Source organism: Pseudorca crassidens, chromosome X (assembly GCF_039906515.1).
Source record: "Pseudorca crassidens isolate mPseCra1 chromosome X, mPseCra1.hap1, whole genome shotgun sequence".
NCBI lineage: Eukaryota > Metazoa > Chordata > Mammalia > Artiodactyla > Delphinidae > Pseudorca > Pseudorca crassidens.
In genome coordinates this window covers 126,893,331-126,913,849 of record NC_090317.1, presented here as the reverse complement: position 1 = coordinate 126,913,849, position 20,519 = coordinate 126,893,331, and the positions used below count along the sequence as shown (strand labels likewise).

At 40.4% G+C, this 20,519-nt stretch overlaps 1 protein-coding gene and 1 long non-coding RNA gene across 7 annotated transcripts in view; one reads left to right on the top strand and one right to left on the bottom strand.

The window, feature by feature from the left end:
- Positions 1-20,519, bottom strand: part of MID1 (midline 1) — a 636,259-nt gene that overhangs the window by 80,145 nt on the left and 535,595 nt on the right. For all 6 annotated transcript variants that reach the window (XM_067724015.1, XM_067724016.1, XM_067724019.1 and 3 more), the window contains one exon: positions 8,433-8,528. In XM_067724015.1, coding sequence (XP_067580116.1) covers positions 8,433-8,528 — 96 coding nt within the window. The remainder of the gene's footprint in view (positions 1-8,432; positions 8,529-20,519) is intronic.
- LOC137217345 (uncharacterized) overlaps positions 1-20,519 on the top strand; it is a 240,702-nt gene that overhangs the window by 208,300 nt on the left and 11,883 nt on the right. The gene's annotated exons all lie outside the window — the stretch shown is intronic.

The following is a 20,519-nucleotide window of genomic DNA, read 5'->3' as shown; positions in this document are numbered from 1 at the left end:
CTTTTTAAATAGCTGAATTTAAATTTTCATATTTCTGTTCCAAACAAAAAAAGCCAGTGCTACAATTGCGCTCTTGTTAACAAACATTTGATATGCGTGACTCATCTATTTTGCTGGGGAGTTTCAAAATTAGAACAAAGCTTTTCAGTTTTCCCTACGACATGTAGCGATTAAAAACAGAAGTCAGTTGAATAAAGGTAAAAAGATGATGTGTCCTGTTTTTCTCATAATCTTATATACAGAGATCATTTCAGCTTATCACAAAAAGCAATTTTATATTGAGAAAAATAATTTCAACTAGATATTTTTTTAAACCTTTTATTGATGTATAGTTGACTTACAGTGTTGTGTTAGTTTCTAGTGTACAGCAAAGTAATTCAGTTTTATCTATCTATATTCTTTTTCATATTCTTTTCCATTATGGTTTATTACAAGATATTGAATATAGTTCCCTGTGCTGTACAGTAGGACCTTGCTGGGGTTTTTTCTTCTTTTTTAAAAAAATGTATTGCAGTATAGCTGGTTTATAAACTAGATATTAAGACCCAGAAACAAAAGAGGCTGGTTCAGTAACCATATGATGGATTGATGGGTGGGATCACACTTGTCTCTGGATGGCAGGCACAGGAGCAATAATGGGACTCAGTTTTCTACCTGACAGTCACCTTCTCACCTGGGATCATTCCTTTCACACCTCTGACTGTCTCACCGGGATCCATCCAACTACCACCATCTCAAGTGAAAGCTGAGTTAGAACTACGATGGCAATTAAAAAAATTTGTCATGACCCATTCTTATTATTCTTTATATCACACCAGAAACAACTCTGCTGCTCTAGTCAAGCATCTAAATATTTCAAGGCAAGAAGGTTGTGTGTGGAATAGGGTAAGGGGAGACATGATGAAGAATTCCTGTGTTATGGGGAGAAACTACATTAAGATATGTCAGTAAAACCATGTCTTCGCTCTTCATTCCTAATGCTCAACCATTTGGCCTCCCCAATGAAGGCAGATTATTTCATATCTAAGTATTAGCCTTGGAAATCTGCATTGCTGAATTCAAATATGTAAGAGGGATTGTCTTCAGAGGCAGGTACACGTGATCATGCTCCAATACAAACCACCTGGTAGGATTCTGAATCTGACACAATAGTTCATTCCAGCCAAATTGGAAAGGCTATAGATGACAAAAGGTTTGGATCATGTTTTAAAAAAAGTTTCAAAGCTGAAATTTGGGAACGTTATTCTGAAAGTAATACCAAAGTAACTAAGCCTTATATTCATTCATTCATAAGATTCATCTCTTATTCCAAAATACTGGAAGACGTTCTACTGATGTCTTCTCATTATTCTTCATGAATATAACTGAGAAGGAAACAGGATCCAATGCCCTTTATGAATCAATTTTTTTACGGCAAGAGCACAGACATTCAAGTATGTGTTACATACTACCTTAATAAACAAGTTAAATTTAATCTCCACTGAGAAAAGCTAAATTTGCTTCTTGAGTTGTCAATTTTAGCAACCTTGGTTGAGTAAACTGGATACAAAGCCATTAAACACATGCAGTAGCCAAAAATGAATCTTCTCATGATTCAAAGACATGGAAAGATATCCCATGCTCTTGGATTGGAGGAATATTGTTAAAATGGCCATACTACCCAAAGCAATCTACTGATTTAATGTGATCCCTATCAAAATACCCATGACATTTTTTCACAGGACTAGAAAAAATAATCCTAAAATTCATATGGAACTATAAAAGACCCAGAATCGCCAAAGCAATGCTGAAGAAAGAGAACAAAGTAGGAGGCATAACCCTCCCAGACTTCAGACAATAATACTACAAAGCTACAGTAATCAAAACAGCATGGTACTGGCACAAAAACAGACATATGGATCAACGGAACAGAACAGAGAACCCAGAAATAAACCCACACACCTACAGTCAATTAATCTTCAACAAAGGAGGCAAGAATATACAATGGGAAAAAGGCAGTCTCTTCAGCAAGTGGTGTTGAGAAAGTTGGACAGCCACATGTGAATCAATGAAGTTAGAACTCACCCTCTTACCATACAGAAAAATAAACTCAAAATGCCTTAAAGACTTAAACATAAGACATGACACCATAAAACTCCTAGAAAACATAGGCGAAACATTCTCTGACATAAATTATACCAATGTTTTCTTAGGTCAGTTTCCCAAGGCAATAGAAATAAAAACACAAATAAACAAATGGAACCTAATCAAACTTACAAGCTTTTGCACAGCAAAGGAAACCACAAACAAAACGAAAAGACAACCTACAGAATGGGAGAAAATATTTGCAAATGATGTGACCATCAAGGACTTAATTTCCAAAATATACAACAGTTCATATAACTCAACAACAACAAAAAAACAAACAACACTATCCAAAAGTTGGCAGAAGACTTAAATAGACATTTCTCCAAAGAAGACGTACAGATGGCCAACAGGCACATGAAAAGATGTTCAACATTGCTAATTATTAGAGAAACACAAATCAAAACTATAATGAGGGGCTTCCCTGGTGGCGCAGTGGTTAAGAGTCCGCCTGCCGATGCAGGGGACACGGGTTCGTGCCCCGGTCCGGGAAGATCCCACAGGCCGCGGAGCGGCTGGGCCCGTGAGCCATGGCCGCTGAGCCTGCGCATCCGGAGCCTGTGCTCCACAACGGGAGAGGCCACAGCAGTGAGAGGCCCGCGTACCGCAAAAAAAAAAAAAAAAAACTGTAATTCAAAAAGATACGTGCACCCCTATGTCCATAGCGGCACTATTCACAACAGCCAAGACATGAAATAACCTAAATGTCCATCAAAAGATGAATGGATAAAGAAGATGTGGTAGATATATACAAGGGAATACTACTCAGCCATAAAAAAGAATGAGATAATGCCATTTGCAGCAACAGGGATGCAACTAGAGATAATCCTACTAAGTGAAGTAAGTCAGAAAGAGAAAGACAAATACCATACGATATCACTTATATGTGGAATCTAAAATACGACACAAATGAACCTATCTATGAAACAGACTCACGGACATAAAGAACAGACTGGTGGTTGCCAAGGGGGAGGGGGTTGGGGGAGGGGTGGAGTGGGAGGTTGGGGTTAGCAGATGTGAGCTTTTATATATAGGACGGATAAACAACAAGGTCCTACTGTAGAGCACAGAGAACTATATTCAGTATCCTGTGATAAACCATAATGGCAAAGAAAAAAATGTATCTATCTGCATAACCGAATCACTTTGCTGTACAGCAGACATGAACACAACATTGTAAATCAGCAATACTTGAATTTTAAAAAAAAAAAGAATCCTCTCCAGAGAAGATGAAGTTCTGTGTAGTCCAAGAGTTCCTTTTCTCCTTTGTCCTGAGAATCCTAAGACTTAAACTTAAGAGACCAATCTTTACCACAGTGGCTTCTCATAATCCAGTTTCTGAATGCCACCATATTTGCAGTATCACCTTATCCTTATTCCAGAGCTGTTTAACGAAGAGCCGTGAATGACTGTGGGTTGTCTGCTGTGGTTTCAGAATCTGACTCTAAATAAGCCTTGAGAACGTTCTCACACGGGCTCATGTGGGGTAGGAATCTAACCCTTATCTGCAAGTGACAGTGGATCACGACTTTGGACGTTCAAGTTGGCCCCTAGCATATACACGTCATCCAAGATCAGACAGCTGTCCACAAGATACAAACAGCACCTCTGGTGTTCGGATGGTGGTCTTAATCCAGTGGCTCTAGACGGAGCAACTGTCAAGGTTTCCATAGACAGAGAATGCTCTGACATAAAACTACACAACAAAATGAATTGAAACGTAAAGGTTCATCTTTCTTTTAACCCAGCAATTTTTTCCTTATTTCAAAGTTTACATTTGAATGCTTTTTAGAGCTTGGTGAATGGCTGAAAAATTCTTTTACAGACCTACATCTGTTTTCCCTAATCAGTTTTTACCACTTCTTAAGCTATTTTATTAAAATAAAAGAAAAAAAATAATTTAAAGACTTGGTGTGAAAATCAACAGCAAAAGGACACAAAAAAAGTGAGTATAAACAAGGCAAGATACGCCAAAGGACTAAAACGCTAAAAAGCCAGGACTCTGACGGGATGCTGGCTTAGAGAATGGCCTGCTAGGATGAGCTTGGGCAAGGACGGTGAAGTCAGCTGAGCCTTTATCTTCTCCAAAATGCTACGGCAATTAGACATCCTTTCATAGTTTTTTCTCTACCATCTCAATGTGGATTTAGTCACTGGTTACCTGTAATTCCCAAAATGAGTATCTATTGCATATCCAGGTATTGTATTCCCTGTGAAAGAACTCGATTCTCAGAATGTGTGGAGAATATGATATCCGTCATTGATTCTAAGTATTTGCTTAGCTAATAAACTAGGTCCTCTGATTTTTAAAAGAAAATGGGGAGGGGGCTTCCCTGGTGGCGCAGCGGTTGAGAGTCCGCCTGCCAATGCAGGGGACGCGGGTTCGTGCCCCGGTCCGGGAGGATCCCACATGCCGCAGAGCGGCTGGGCCCGTGAGCCATGGCCGCTGAGCCTGCGCATCTGGAGCCTGTGCTCCGCAGCTGGACAGGCCACAACAGTGAGAGGCCCGCGTACCGCAAAAAAACAAACCAAAAAAAAAAGAAAATGGGGAGGAAGACGAGATGATGAAGAGAAATAGTCCATATATGATCTAAAAATGTGAAGTGCTACAGCTGATCCAAATTCTGACCACTTTTCATGGACTCGTTCTACACCCCATAACTAACTCCAAACTCAACCCAAGGCAATTTTCTATCGCATTCTTCCCTTGCAGAAAACAAAACTGGCTAAAACCCACTGATTTTTAGAATCCCACCAAATTACACAAACATTTCGTGGGAGTTGACCTGATGTTGCCTTTTCAATGCCTCTATCTCTGAGTCCTAGACTGCCTTGGCCTCATACCCTCTGTCCTCTAGTTTTAAAAAAATTTGGTACTTACTATCAGAAAGCTATTTCACTTGCTTGTTTAAAAACAAGCTATGAAAACAATGGGGATGGGGGTGGGAGACCTTCAAACTCTTTTCATTCTGAAGAGAAGCAGAAGTGAATCCCAGGAAGGAGGTGTGGATTCATAAGGATGTGGCATTTCCTCAGGATTTGGTGGGAATTCATTGATCTCATTTACAACAATTGAGAGTTGCCTCTGGGCTTTGAGTGTTTTTAGCTCCAGCTGGCACAGGGATCATTTTCCCCTGGAAGGCTCATACCCGAACACAAGGACACCTTCAGGCAGAGGAAAAGGAAGAAATAAGGTCTAGGAACCTAGGATGTGAACCAGGAAATTCTTTTCCACTGCACTGATTTAAAAGACTGTCATGCTGGGGCCTAACAAATCCCACCACCTTTTTTGGAGCTTACTAGTGCTGGGGCATTTTCCCTTGGATGTGTGATCGTTTTGCATCAAGATAGCCATACTATTTTCCCAATAACCGAAAATATCATTTCCTGAAAAGAGTGAGGGATGCTAATTGTAACTGTGAAATTTACACAGCGTTCCTCAAGCCCTCACTAAACCTTCAAAACCAAATAAAGTTCAAACTCAGATGCAATGTTAAAGTCCACTGAACCCTCATCTCTCCAAAGCCAGTTCCTACTTATCCACCCTCAAACACTTTCTATTCCTATAGAATGAACTCCTGGCTTTGTGTCCATACAACTCTTCATTTTTCCATCCCCATGCCTTGGTTTGCCCTGCAAGCAGTGCCTCTCCCGTGTCTCCACAGGCCCGAATGTTACGTACCCTTGAAGGCAGCCTCACACCGTGTATGACCTCTCCCAGCTGAAAGAAATTCCTCACTTCTCTGAAATTCCAAAGTATATAATCCCAACCTCTCTCGTGGCAATTCATTTTTCTATTTCGTATTGCTCTTTCATCTTAGTTGAGATAGTAAGCTCCGTGTGGGCAGGGTCCTTTCCACCTAGCACAGGGCAACACACACAAGGAGGACACTCCCCATGCACTAATGGAATGAACTAGTGCGACCACTTACCAAACCAAAGTAACTGACCTCAGACAAAAGTTGACACCCTCACCCAGAAATATGTGTTTAGTGAACACAGCTCGGAGATCAACAGTGTCCAGAACAGGAAGAGGAGAAAGTCAGGTTAAGCTAAATTATCCACATCTTGGAAATCAGGCAAAAAAGAAGACTGAGTCGTTCTGGTGTCATACTAGAGCGGACTCCATGAAACCAGCCTAAGGAAGGGGTCATCTGACTCTCCAGGCTGGGATGTAACGGAGTTTGACTTTCTATTTAGTATCGATGAGGGCTTAGTCTCTGCAAAGTTAAATGTTAACTTAGAGAAAACTGATGGTATGCAACTTAGTTTGCTCAAATGTAATGATTTTATTGCCCCTTAGGTCACCAACCAGTTTTGCACTGAATTTAGCTGTCTTACTCTAGCATTCGTTTACCTCCCGACCCCCATGTTTGTACGTATCAGTCTCTGATACGAATCCTCCTTTAAGCCAGCTTTATCATCTTGCTTATTCCTTCATCAAAGATTAAATAAATTTCGAGGCAGACTCATTTGATTATTATATGAGATTTAGATGCTCAATTTTTAAAAATTATACTTTGAGAATATGAATAACTATGAATAAGGGCACACGTAAAAATAGGTACTGCTGGTATCATTATTTTTCTACTTATAATTTTCTTTGATTTTTATCTAGACTCAACCTCCTAAGTACCAAATTTATTCACCCACACACATTTCTTTCCATTCCAAAGGATTTATACAGAAATAATAAGAGTGAATGGAATGAATATTCTTTACTCTTTGTCTAGAATAACTTCTAATGGCATGTACGTGTCTATTTGAAAGTCTGCTGCAATCAGTTCAGTAATACCTTTATTTTAAAAGCCTGTATGTCAACGAAATACCTAATCTTTTGAAATAAAAATAGAATCTGCTTGTAAATTTTGTGAATGACACATCTATCTATCATTTGAAATTACTGAACATTACAGAATGTAATTTTACATGTTAGGATGAACAGCATTTTTGTAAGTTCAAGCCATACTAATATTGCATTAGGAGCGAGACAGTTGTTCTGAAATCACTAAAGGCCATAATAGAAACCAGACACTAATGCTTTAAGAAGTAACTAGCTGAAACTGAATGAAATAATCACCTAATCCATAATGCATTTGTAAGATTTTGCCATGCAACACAGATAATTTTTTCTTTTCTTTCTTTTTTTTTTAACTGAAGAGAAATAATTCTTTCTTATGGTCCTAAACATCAAATGCTATCACGTCATAAAAGTGAAATATAGCACATGGATCATTTTTTTGTTCATCCATTTAATTCTATAATACCTATTCACTTCACCCTATAATGAAAACATTATGCTTGTTCACTATTATTTACAGTGTTGTTAAATCAGCAAGGCTCCAAATGCTCCCTCGAAAGATCACTGCCAAAATCGAATCTGTTCTAGACGGAGGGTTAGAAAGATCTGGGTTCCGCAACTCGCCCTTGCTGTCAGTGCTGCCTGCACGCTCTTGACTTAATCCCAACATGCTGCAGTTGTGGTCAATTTCATGGAAACACAGCTGACAACCAAGGTGTATTTAATACACACCTGTAGTGGGATGAATTGTATCCCCCCCAAGAAAAGGCATGTCCAAGTCCTAACCCCTGGTATCTGTAAATATGACCTTATTTGGAAATGGGGTCTTTGCAGATGGAATCAAGTTAAAGTGAGTTCATACTAGAGTAGGGTGGAGCCTAATCCAATGACAGGCGTCCTTGTAAGAAGGAGATTTGGACACAGACACAGAGACACACAGGGAGGAGGCCACGTGACGACAGAGGCTGAGATGAGAGTGATGGAGCCACAAGCCAAGGAATGCCAAGGATTGCCTGCATCCACTAGGAGGTGGGAAGAGGCGTGAAAGGACGCTCCCCAAGAGCCTTTAGAACGAGCAAGGCCTTGCCAACACCTTGATTTTGGACTTCCAGCCTTCAGAATGGCAAGAGAATCAATGTCTGTGTTTTATGCCATCCAAGTTTGTGGTGCTTGGTTACAGCAGCCCTCAGAAACTAATACAACACCTTTTAAATAGTGCTTTTTTGGGGCTCTTCTTTGTAAGAGTGATTCAAATCTACAAGATTAGGAATGCTAAGGAAAGCTGGATCAGGGAGAGCTGTGATAGGGGCGGGGGCAGAGCAAAGCAGTGGATGGGGAGAGATTCTCGAAGGTTCTAGTTCCTTCTAATTTCATCCATGTTGGATATCTAGCTTCCGCAAAAACTCTGACTTTAAGAAGATTCCCGTTGGAGAAATATAAAGGGTGAGGGTATAAAAACCGTGATCAAGCAGTTTTCATATGAAAAATAGCACACAGAGATACTCACCTCCACATGTTGACATGTTTGGATGAGTTTAGCCAAGAGCGTCTCCAGTTCCGTGTTCCTCTTAATAAGGTTGGTGAGGTTACTCTCTAAGTTTTGCTGTTCAAAAAAAAGAGAGGAAAATCTTATTCTGCATACTTTTAATACTTTAGTATATACAAAATTACTCATACTCAGGAAAATGGATACATTTTTAAAGAAATCTCAATGAAATCTACACAGTTTCAAGTACTTATAGATTTAAACTGGATTTTGAAAAGTCACAGTGTAAAAGATAATTTTCAAAATGTTCAGATCTCACTCTTTTTGTTCCTGCTTCCTGTACGAACTCAGGCATATTTCACTGAATAATTAGTCATAGGTTATTTCCAGGTTGTGAACGAGGGAGAAAAGAGGTAATTGGATTTCTAATTCCTTTACCTGAATCAGAAATGGCAATAATAGAAGGAATATATACCCACATCAAATCAACTACCGTTGGATTTTTAGAATTTACCATCTTATGGGCAGGCTGAGGTCAATCCGTGGGAAGAAGGTCTGAACTGTCCAGCTATTGATGACACTATGGTCATTTATAGGCATTGATAAGAAGTCCTCATCATACACGTTTACTCATAATACGTTTCATTGTACACGCTTCTGTTCTTTGCCTATCAGCCTATCAATGCCAGATCAAATTTCCTTCACTGCTACATTTTTCACATCACTGTTCTCCTTAAGAATCTAGAACTATTCCCTGTTCCTTTAGAACATCAACATTTTTTGAAATTTAGTTTATTGAAGTATAGTTGATTTACAATGTTGTGTTAATTTCTGCTGCCACATACTCCACCATGTTTCCCCTCAGGTCCCCACTGCCCCCTCGCTCTTCCCCCCTTCTCATGTCTGCATTTCCTTTCATTTCTGATCCTCGGAGACTTTCCACTTATGTTTAAGCTTGGTTATTATTCTTTAAAATCCATTTTAAAATATTTTATCTGTAATTCTCATGTGTTCAGAACTCAGAGGGAGGTTTGGGGCATTATTTCATCTGGACTGGAAGAGCAACAGGAAATCTTCCATTTCGACTTTGAGACCCTCAAAGTGTCTCAAATATAAATATTTTAAGGGAGAAAAAGAATCGTTTCTCCCCTGAAGGGTGGGATACCACAAAAAGTCAGAGAATGAACCAGACAGAGTGATTTAGGTGCAACTTAATGACCTCACGTTTGCATCAACGAAAAACTTGCTTTCAAAGCTCTTTACCACCAGCACAAAAGCCCAATGTTTTTCTACTGCTTGAATTAAACAACGTGCAACCACTTTATGGTCCGAGACTAGAGAATAATTTCGACGCCTTCCATTATTCAGTGTCTTTGACTTAGATGTGACCACTTGATGGTATATTTGTCCACTTCTTTTTGTATGTTCGTCTTAGGGAATCCTTTTACTTTTCTTTTTGGCTGACCCTTCAGAGCAGGAAATTACCAGGGAAATACATCATGAAACTGTTTAAAGTTCAATTGTCCTAGGTATGACTTCTTAAGCTAGCCAGCAAGAGATTCAAATAAATATAATCTAACACATTTAGACTTTATAAACATCTGCTTGCTTTTCCCTCCCTTTATTAAGGATACATCATGTATAAAATCTGTTTTTAATCAACTAATATGCAGCCTAAAGCCTGTGGTTTAAACACATTGACCTATCTAGATCCTTTGGGGTTATTCGAATTTAAATAGTACAAGTGTTACTGAAGCCCGCAAAGAATTACCAAGTCACTTAGAAGTATAATAAAGGGAAATGAAGCTGAGAGAGAGACTTGTTTCCAAGAGGTACCAAAGGGACTGACAACACTTTTCAAGGCAGCCCGGGTAATGGGCAGGTAAACAAATCCAGTCCTCAATGAACCATGCATCCACAAGCTTCCACTACGGGGACTTCTGTGGAGTTTTCTCGAATTTAACTGTATCACTAACCTCGTGTGTGGTGATCGGCAGGTCCTATAACCCCTTGATTTTGACTGTGCCTTGTGCAAACGAGAGATAACATTTTTTGGCATCAGAGTCTTGGGACTAAAGTAGATATAAGTATCTACTTCCCTATGGATATCTAAGGAATTCTACAGAGTACCCCCCCCCCCAAAAGTTCTAGTTTCCTGTTCTCACCTCGAAAACATCAATACATTTCCATCTCCTTCTGGAGCTGAACTTTGTAGAAGTCCAAGGAGTCAGGCATGAGTGGCCACACATGTAGAGCGAGGGGCCTGGGGCTACGACCCCAGCTGAATTCTGGACAAATGACGCTTGGGCTCAGTTTTCCCATCCATGATGTGTAGAAACAATAAATGCACCCATTTATGCTACTGTTCAGTTCAGAGGAGAAAATGAAAACACACCAGGAACTATACAAATGCTTGTTGAGGAGATCATGAATTGTAGGGTGAAACATTGTTTGGTGTCCGTACCCGACACTACGGGGGGCCAACCCCATGCCTGCGGCAGTCACCGTTCTCAAGCTTGCTGGTGGCTTTTTGCTGCAAGTACCTGTTCCTTTAGGCTTCAGGGCTTTTCCTGGCCCCAGGCAGGGCGGGCGGGGGGTGCTGGGGAGGAGGAGGGAGGTTGATGCCCCTAGGAGCAGCCCTCATCCAGCAACTATTGGCCGTCGGTGGATGAACTGCCCAGCTTCCCCACCTCCAGGTGGGATCACTCTGAGTCGTGTTTCAGAAAATCTCCTGAGCGCCGGCACGGGCAGGAGCCCGATGCCCACAGCAATCACCTGCTCCTGACCATGCCCTCTTTCCGCTTCCTCTCCTTCTCTGTTCCGCCTCCCCTCTCCCTTCCAGATGCTTCTGGGATCACCTCCCAATTCGAATTCTGAGTTAGGGTCTTCTGGGAGAATTCAACTAAAACTTTTCCCATAGACGTCCTAATCTGTTAGTTTTGAGTATTCCTTCTTACGAGGAATAGCCAAATTAACAGAAGATTGTATTGCTTTTGAAAGATATTTGCTAATACAAGGGTTTGTTTTCTCTTCCCTCTTTCTAACCTTTTGTACAGATCACATAGCCTCCAAATTCCAGGCTCTAAACCAGCAGTGTCATTAGAAATACAATGTGAGCCACAAATGGGAGTCACATCTAAAATTTTCTAATAGTCATATTTTTTAAAAACAAATTAAAAAGAAACAGGTAAAATTAATTTTAACAATATATTTGACCTAATTTCCAAAATATTATTATTTCAACACATAATCAATATTTTAAAACTGATGAGCTCTTGTACATTCTTTTTCTTTCTTTTTACTAAGTCTTTGGCATCTGGTGTGTGTTTTACACACATACCATATCTTGATTCACAACGGCCACATTTCAAACACTCAGCTGCCACATGTGGCTTGTGGCTACATTACTGGACAGCAGAGCATCAGAGTCTAGAACAGGGGTCAACAAAGCTTTTCTGCAAAGGGCCAGGTAGTAAATAGTTTAGGCTATGTTGGCCATATGCTCTCTGTCGCAGCTACTCGATTCTCCTGTTTTAGTAAGAAAGTGGCCATAGACAATATGTAAACAAGTGGGCAGGGCTGTGTGCCAATAAAACTTTATTTACAAAAACAGGTGGTGAGGGCTTCCCTGGTGGCGCAGTGGTTGAGAGCCCGCCTGCCGAGGCAGGGGACACGGGTTCGTGCACCGGTCCGGGAGGATCCCACATGCCGCGGAGCGGCTGGGCCCGTGAGCCATGGCCGCTGAGCCTGCGCGTCCGGAGCCTGTGCTCCGCAACGGGAGAGGCCACAACGGTGAGAGGCCCGCGTACCGCAAAAAAAAAAAAAAAAAAAAAAAACAGGTGGTGAGGGAGATTTGGCCCATAGGCCAAGCTCCTTCCTGGGCCCGGGGAACATGCTCTTCCCTCTGGAATTCATCTGCATGACAGGAAATAATTCTACTACCAAGGAGAGAGCATAACAAAACCACAGTATGTATTGAGTACCTGCTGTATACCCATCATGGCTTAGTCCGTTCCCATTATAAATCCTCAAACATTCACTGTGGGACCAATTAGCATGGAAAACTGAATATTCATTGGAGAACACTTCTGAAATTGAACGTAGTAAATCAACTAACTAGTAAGTTCATTTAACAACTACTATAGATTGTTAAAACAACGACTTCTACCCTTTAAGGCTTTTCTCACTGGTAGTGTTGAGTGTGAACCCAAGAAGAGGGACTTGACAGTTTCGAAGCATTCTGAAGGGATGCTATACCACTCCATTAGATCACAAGATCTCAGGGAAGGCCAATACTACATTGAATACTACATTGTTGAATAAACAAGCGTAATCACTGACACATCTATTTCAATTTCTACCTAAAATCAAGTTGTTCCTAGCCTTAATTCCTTGTCTCTCTCCCAGGTATTTTTTTATAGTACTCCTTTTACTTTATGAAGGGAAAGGAAGCCTTTGTTGAGAAAGATGAGGCTTTTGTAAGTGTGCGACTATTCGTTGTAATTCAACACGCCCCCTCCTGCCAAGCCATCACCACCGAAGAGGAATATAAATAATTCAAGATGGTCCTTCTAAAGGTAAAGATGCAATGAGTCAGATTCCGTTTCTCCATATTAAGCAGAAGATTGGGTACAAGTCAAATTTGTGAAAGACAACACTGTAAAACATGTGTTGCTTCAAGAGTGAGGCTCCCCTGCATACTTTCTCCGGAAAGGATGACTAATTTTTCCTGTAATTTTTGTTTTAACACATACACTTCTAATGCATTTTCATGGAGCCAGACTCAGCCTCCTGAGTTGATCACGGAACAATCATGGCAGAATAGCTGATTTTGCAACCCATCTCAATACAAGCCTTTAGGCATGGTTATGGACACCAGCTGAGAGGAGTAAATCCAACTTAACAGATGACCTTTGTACTTCTACATACACCGAGACCCAATCAAATAGCAAGGTAAGCAGACAAAAATACCCCTCATTTTAGCCTTTGGAGACCTGTACCTAAGGGTCAGATTACAGGAATGAATGACTTGTCATTGAGGACTGCTATGAAAATGTATGCCTGAAACAGGAGATTTCAGTAATTCCTTTCGGGTTTGTCCAGGCCTAAAGAATGTTTGCCCTTATTCCGAAGTCAACGCTTCAGAATGTCTTTAAAGTATAATATTAAGTCTGGATACCTTTCAAGGCAAACACAGATCTGGCTTGTTCCATTCCATAATGTTCAGAGTGACACTCAGGAACTGTGTTCATGGCCCCGACACCCGACACCGCCCCTCCAGCACAACCAGGATATGAACACGTCGAGTGCCACCATCCGTATATGTTTTTCTAACCAACTTTAATCACAATCCTTAATATAAAAACACACCCGTATTAACACATGCCACCTGCATAAAAGCATAAATTCTTAACATGTAACTAAACTCTGAAGATGTTTTAATTACGTTGCGGGAATTTAAGGCTATCTTCAGGTTCAACAACTCATGACAGACCGCAAATCTGTGTGATTTATGCTGGTTTGATTTTTTAATGCCTTTTTTCATTGGTTATGATAGTTAACATTTCCAAATGCCCTGGCAAGACAGGTCGCCCAGGGAGCTTCAAAAACATAATAAAACCCAATCTGCATACAAATTTAAGTCTAGTGTTCCATGGACGACAATTTAAGCCATTTTGATATGCAATACTGTATTTACCTTGTCAGGTTTTATTTGATATTTCTATATTAACACCACAGAATCTGCACCATATATTTATAAATTCCATCGTCAGGAGTTCAGTGTTTATTACTGTAATCTGGTAGTCAATAATATACAGAGAACAATTTTTAAATACCGTTTACGGCCTAGAAGAACTTTCAGATGTTAACGGAGATAAATAAATCTCTTAGTATAATTATATTCATTTAGTTGTAATTTTAGCAGATCCGACGATGACTACTTATTTCCAGGTATTAGAGATGTGAGTGGCCTTTCTTGTTCATTCGTCATCCCTCGGCCCTACTTCTGCCTGTAGTAAGAGCTGAGCAACTGACCAATAACACATTTGTCAGTTTTGAGAATCAATATTGAGTGAAGGGAGCTGGACTCCTAGGAAGCTTTGGAAGTCTCTGAACTTAAAAATAATGATCTCCTACAAACTAGTGGTTACCAGAGGGGAGAGGGAAGGGGAGAGGGACAATATAGGGGTAGCGGGGGAAAAGGGTTATTATGGGATTATATGAAATCATGTGTGTGAAACTTTTGAAAACTGTAAAGCACTATGCAATTTAAAGAATCTTTCATTCAATAAAAAAGGAAAATCTCGATTATTAAAAAAATAAATTGATCTCCTAAGAGAAATGTTCTAGAGAAAATGACTATGACTTTTATCATTGGAACATACGGGAGCATTTTGTAAGATGACAGCATAGGGGTAAGAGCCATGAAGGTCCAATATGGCAGCCGTCCTGCAGTCGTCTTTGGTCACTGGCCCCAGGCAGGTTCTCGAATTTTCCTCAACCCAGCACTCTGGGCTGCCATAGCAGGTCCATGGGGTCGTCTCAAGAGAGGTGACCAATTTGTCAGTCAAGAATTACATGGTGAAAAGATTATGGGACTATTGGAAAACACACTAACAGTAGTTAGTTATTTTGATCAAGTGAGAGCTTTCAAGTTGGGGAAATATTTAATCTCCTAAACCAGGGGTCGGCAAACTACAGCCCACAGGCCAAATCCTGCCTGCTGTCTATTTTTCTATGGCTTGCCAGGTAGAAATGGTTTTTACGTTTTTAAATGATTTTTTTAAATCAGAAGAAGGATAAAATTTTGTGACACATGAGAAATATATGAAATTCAAATTTCTTTGTCCATAAAGTTTCATGGGAACACAGATACTCCCATTCATTGATGGTTTCTCTCTGCTTTTGTGCTACAATGACAAAAACTGAGTACTGGCCCTTTACAGAAAATTGCTGTCTCCTTGGGAAAAAAAAAAATCTTAAAAAAATAATCCACGGCCTTCTTATTTATTAATACAGAGTATTTTCTCTATTGCTCCAAACCACTTAAAAATTTCAATGTAACTCAATTTGCTTAACATGAGAGTGTAGGAGTATGGCTAAAATTTGAATCATTCAGGTACTCAAAATTCTAAAGGAGAAGATCTTTCTGTTGGATACCCAAATAATTTTTAGCTCACAAAAGAAAAAAAATAGCATTAAATCACCAGTGAACTGCAACATCTGAATAAATTCCTCTGCAACCTTTGTTCAGAGGAGCAGAAGATTCAGACCAGGAAAGAGTAGGAAAGAATCTTAAGTTGGATCAAGGCTGCTATAGCAAGAACATGGTCAAAAGTGAGTAAAGAAGACAATGGGCATATATCTGGAGAAAACTCTAATTTGAAAAGATACATGCACCCCAATGTTCATGGCAGCGCTACTCACAATAGCCAAGAAGTGGAAACAACTTAGATGTCCATCGACAGATGAATGGATAAAGAAGATGCGGTACGTATATACAATGGAATACTACTCGGTCATAAAAAAGAACAGAATAATGCCATTTGCAGCAACATGGATAGACCTAGAGGTTAGCATACTAAGTGAAGTAAGCCCGACAGAGAAGGAAAAATATCATATGGTATCACTTATATGTGGAATCTAAAATGATACAAATCAACTTATTTACAAAACAGAAACAGATTCACAGACACAGAAAACAAACTTCTGATTACCAAAGGGGAACATGGTGGGGGGATTACTTAGGAGTCTGGGATTGGCAGATGCAAGCTACTGTGTATAAAACAGATAAACAACAAGGACCTACTCTACAGCACAGGGAACTATATTCAATATCTTGTAATTAACTATAATGGAAAAGAATATGACAAAGAATACAGACACACACACACACACACACACACACACATATATAACAATCACTGTGCTGTACACCAGAAACTAACACAACATTGTAAATTGACTATACTTCAATTTTAAAAAAAGGCACAGCACAAGGATTAGTCAGTTCTTTCCATTCTGCAAATAAGTGTAAAGTGTTGGGTTGTGAGTACACCTCCAATGTGAAATTACTCATCGATTGCTGCTTCCATCAGTTTTCTTTTCCTCAGTATCTTCTTTCTTAATCATAAAATACACCTCAAAGGAGACCTTAGAGCACTGGATAATGAATGTCTTTAAAATGTGATATTGATGGACGTCATACTCGTTGTTTGTATATGTCACTTCAAGCTTTACTTCCTCCATCCCTCAGAGATTGAATAATTTTGATTTTATCCCCTTTTCTCTGTCTTAAGTAGATGATGACATTGACAGATACTCATTAACAAACATGTTCTGGCCTTTCTACTTAAATAGGGTTTGAACTGATACCATCAAACATTTTTACCAGACCTGAATGTCTCATGGTGATGCTTAGCCTTCGATGAATGGAAACATTTCTTTTTACATCTTTATTCTTAAGATACTGTGGGAAGACCAAATCTTTTTCTCAGCCAGTACCTATACTTCATGTTGAATGAAGTGAATATATCGAATGTATTTCAAGCTAAAACAGCTGAGTCTTTGATCTAATAACTTTGCACAGGTAACTATGATTTGCTTTGTTTCTACAGCAATTTTTATTTCCTCACATTTTTAGGTTTTTCTATAATTCAAAAAGATACAGGTACCGCAATGTTCATTGCAGCACTACTTACAATAGCCAGGACATGGAAGCAACCTAAATGTCCATCGACAGATGAATATATAAAGAAGATGTGGCCCATATATACAATGGAATATTACACAGCCATAAAAAGGAACGAAATTGAATTATCTGTAGTGAGGTGGATGGACCTAGTGTCTGTCATACAGAGTGAAGTAAGAAAGAGAAAAACAAATACCGTGTGCTAACACACGTATATGGAATCTAAAAACGTGGTACTGATGAACCTAGTGGCAGGGCAGGAATAAAGATGCAGATGTAGAGAACGGACTTGAGGACCCGGGGAGGTGGGGGGAAGCTGGGATGAAGTGAGAGAGTAGCATTGACGTATATACACGACCAAATGTAAAATGGATGGCTAGTGGGAAGCTGCTGTGTAGCACAGGGAGATCAGCTCGATGCTTTGTGACCACCTAGAGGGGTGGGATGGGGAGGGTGGGATAGGGAGGCTCAAGACGGAGGGGATATGGGGATATAGGTACACGTATAGCTGATTCACTTTGTTATACAGCAGAAACTAACACACCACTGTAAAGCAATTATACTCCAATAAAGATACAAAAAATAATTTTAAGTTTTAGAGGAATATGCCTTTTCTGGACCCGCTGCTGAAAACGAATTAAAATTCAATTCATGGTCAGCTTTGCTCTTGAATTTGTGGCATTCCCAAAAAGGGTTCATGATGTTCACAGAAGTCATATCCCCATCTGGGTAGTGGAAAAAGTATTAAAGTCAAGGGAGGTTACAATCTTCGACTAAAAAAATATATAGATTAAAATTCCCTTCCATCCAAAGTGGGTCTGGTCTGTTAAGAATTTACAAAATCAATGTTGTGTAAGAGAATTCCCCATTTGGGACAGCCTCGAGAATCAAAGAAGAATACGAAAGCATGGCATTGTTTCTCAGCCCTGTGTAACCTTCAAAGACAGAACCTTCCTTGGGTTTCAGGCGTCTGAATCTCAGATTCCTTGAATTCACTGCATCCTTCATCCCTCACTTCACCACCTTTACTTAGCCACTTCCTCTGCTTTTAGTAGGACTGAGGCTGTCTTTGTCCAATCAAAGTGAGTTGACTGAGTCCAAATTAAAGCAACGTGAAAGTTATGGAAGGAAGGAAGCAAGGTGACAGCCATCCACTGGGTGAGTGGTTCCCACCCTGGACTGCACTCTGCCCTCGCTTGGGGGGCTACACAAATACCATGCTTGGTCTACACCCCCTTCCCGACCAGAGACTATGAATTACTTAGATTGGGGTGAGGTCCAGGTTTTGGGATCTTTAAAACTCCTGAGGAGGGGCTTCCCTGGTGGCGCAGTGGTTGGGAGTCCGCCTGCCGATGCAGGGGACACGGGTTCGTGCCCCGGTCTGGGAAGATCCCACATGCCGCGGAGCGGCTGGGCCCGTGAGCCATGGCCGCTGAGCCTGCGCGTCCGGAGCCTGTGCTCCGCAACGGGAGAGGCCACAACAGTGAGAGGCCCGCATACCACAAAAACAAAAAACAAAAAAAAACTCCTCAGGAGATTCTAACGTGCAACCGAGTGTGAAAACTCTTCCTCAAACTCTTCCTCAAAACCAGGTTGCCAAGTAGCTGGACTGTGATACCGTGTACAAAAATTAATCATGTACTCAATTTACTAGTCTTACACTTTAAGAGTTATTCAGAATAAAAGGAATATTTCTGTAATGCAGCATATGTACATAATAAGTGCAGGAATAAAATTATATATAGCTACACTAGAACTGTGAATTTATGTGAATGTATCATAGGAAATCCCAGGAACTTTACTGAAACAGTGCTCTGCAGGGAACACTGACTATTACTGTTAAGAAATTTAGACGGGGACTTCCCTGGTGGTTCAGTGGTTAAGAATCCGCCTGCCAATGCAGGGGACACGGGTTCGAGCCCTGGTCTGGGAAGATCCCACAGGCCGCGGAGCAACTAAGCCCGTGTGCCACAACTACTGAGCCTGCGCGCTAGAGCCCGCGAGCCACAACTACTGAGCCCGTGTGCCACAACTACTGGAGCTGCGCGCCTAGAGCCCGTGCTCCGCAACAAGAGAAGCCTCCGCAATGAGAAGCCCGTGCACCGCAATGAAGAGTAGTCCCCGCTCTCCGCAACTAGAGAGAAGCCCGCACACAGCAACGAAGACCCAACGCAGCCAAAAATAAAATAAATAAATAAACGTTAAAAACGAAACTTAGAGGCCTTTTTTGACTTGAAAATATAGGGGAATGCTTTCTTGAATCATTCACGTATTCCTAATGTCTAAAAATAATTCCTGAGTGGTTACCTCAGTTTATACTTTGAACAGTATTAGTAGCATACAAATTTGGTTTGTTGATTTTAACAGTCATTACTTCCCCAGAAATATAAGAGAAGCAGACTGTAGATGTTTATAATTAAACAAGATTTTTTATATGGTAAATTAAAGATTTAGGGAAAAAAATTTAAGGACTCTGATGACAAAAGAATAGATTCATTCCCCTACCCAGATTCTTTTTTTTTTTTAACATCTTTATTGGAGTATAATTGCTTTACAATGGTGTGCTAGTTTCTGCTTCATAACAAAGTGAATCAGTCACACACACACACGCACACATATGTTCCCATACCCCTTCCCCCTCGCGTCTCCCTCCCTCCCACCCTCCCTATCCCACGCCTCTAGGTGGTCACAAAGCACCGAGCTGATCTCCCTGTGCTATGCGGCTGCTTCCCACTAGCTAGCTATTTTACGTTTGGTAGTGTATATCTGTCCATGCCACTCTCTCGCTTTGTTACAGCTTACCCTTCCCCCTCCCCATATCCTCAAGTCCATTCTCTAGTAGGTCTGTGTCTTTATTCCTGTCTTACCCCTGGGTTATTCATGACATTTTTTTCCTTAGATTCCAATATATATGTGTTAGCATACGGTATTTATCTTTCTCTTTCTGACTTACTTCACTCTGTATGACAGACTCTAGGTCCATCCACCTCACTACAAATAACTCAATTTCGTTTCTTTTTATGGCTGAGTAATATTCCGTTGTATATATATGTGCCACATCTTCTTTATCCATTCATCCGATGATGGACACTTAGGTTGTTTCCATCTCCTGGTTATTGTAAATAGTGCTGCAGTGAACACTGTGGTGCATGACTCTCTTTGAATTATGGTTTTCTCAGGGTATATACCCAGTAGCGGGATTGCTGGGTCATATGGTAGTTCTGTTTGTAATTTTTTAGGGAACCTCCAATTCACATTCCCACCAGCAGTACAAGAGTGTTCCCTTTTCTCCACACCCTCTCCAGCATTTATTGTTTCTAGATTTTTTGATGATGGCCAGAGGCAATACAACTGCCTTGAGGATTAGAAACTCCTCTGTGGTTTAAAAGGTAAAATGCAAATGTCTGAAATGATGG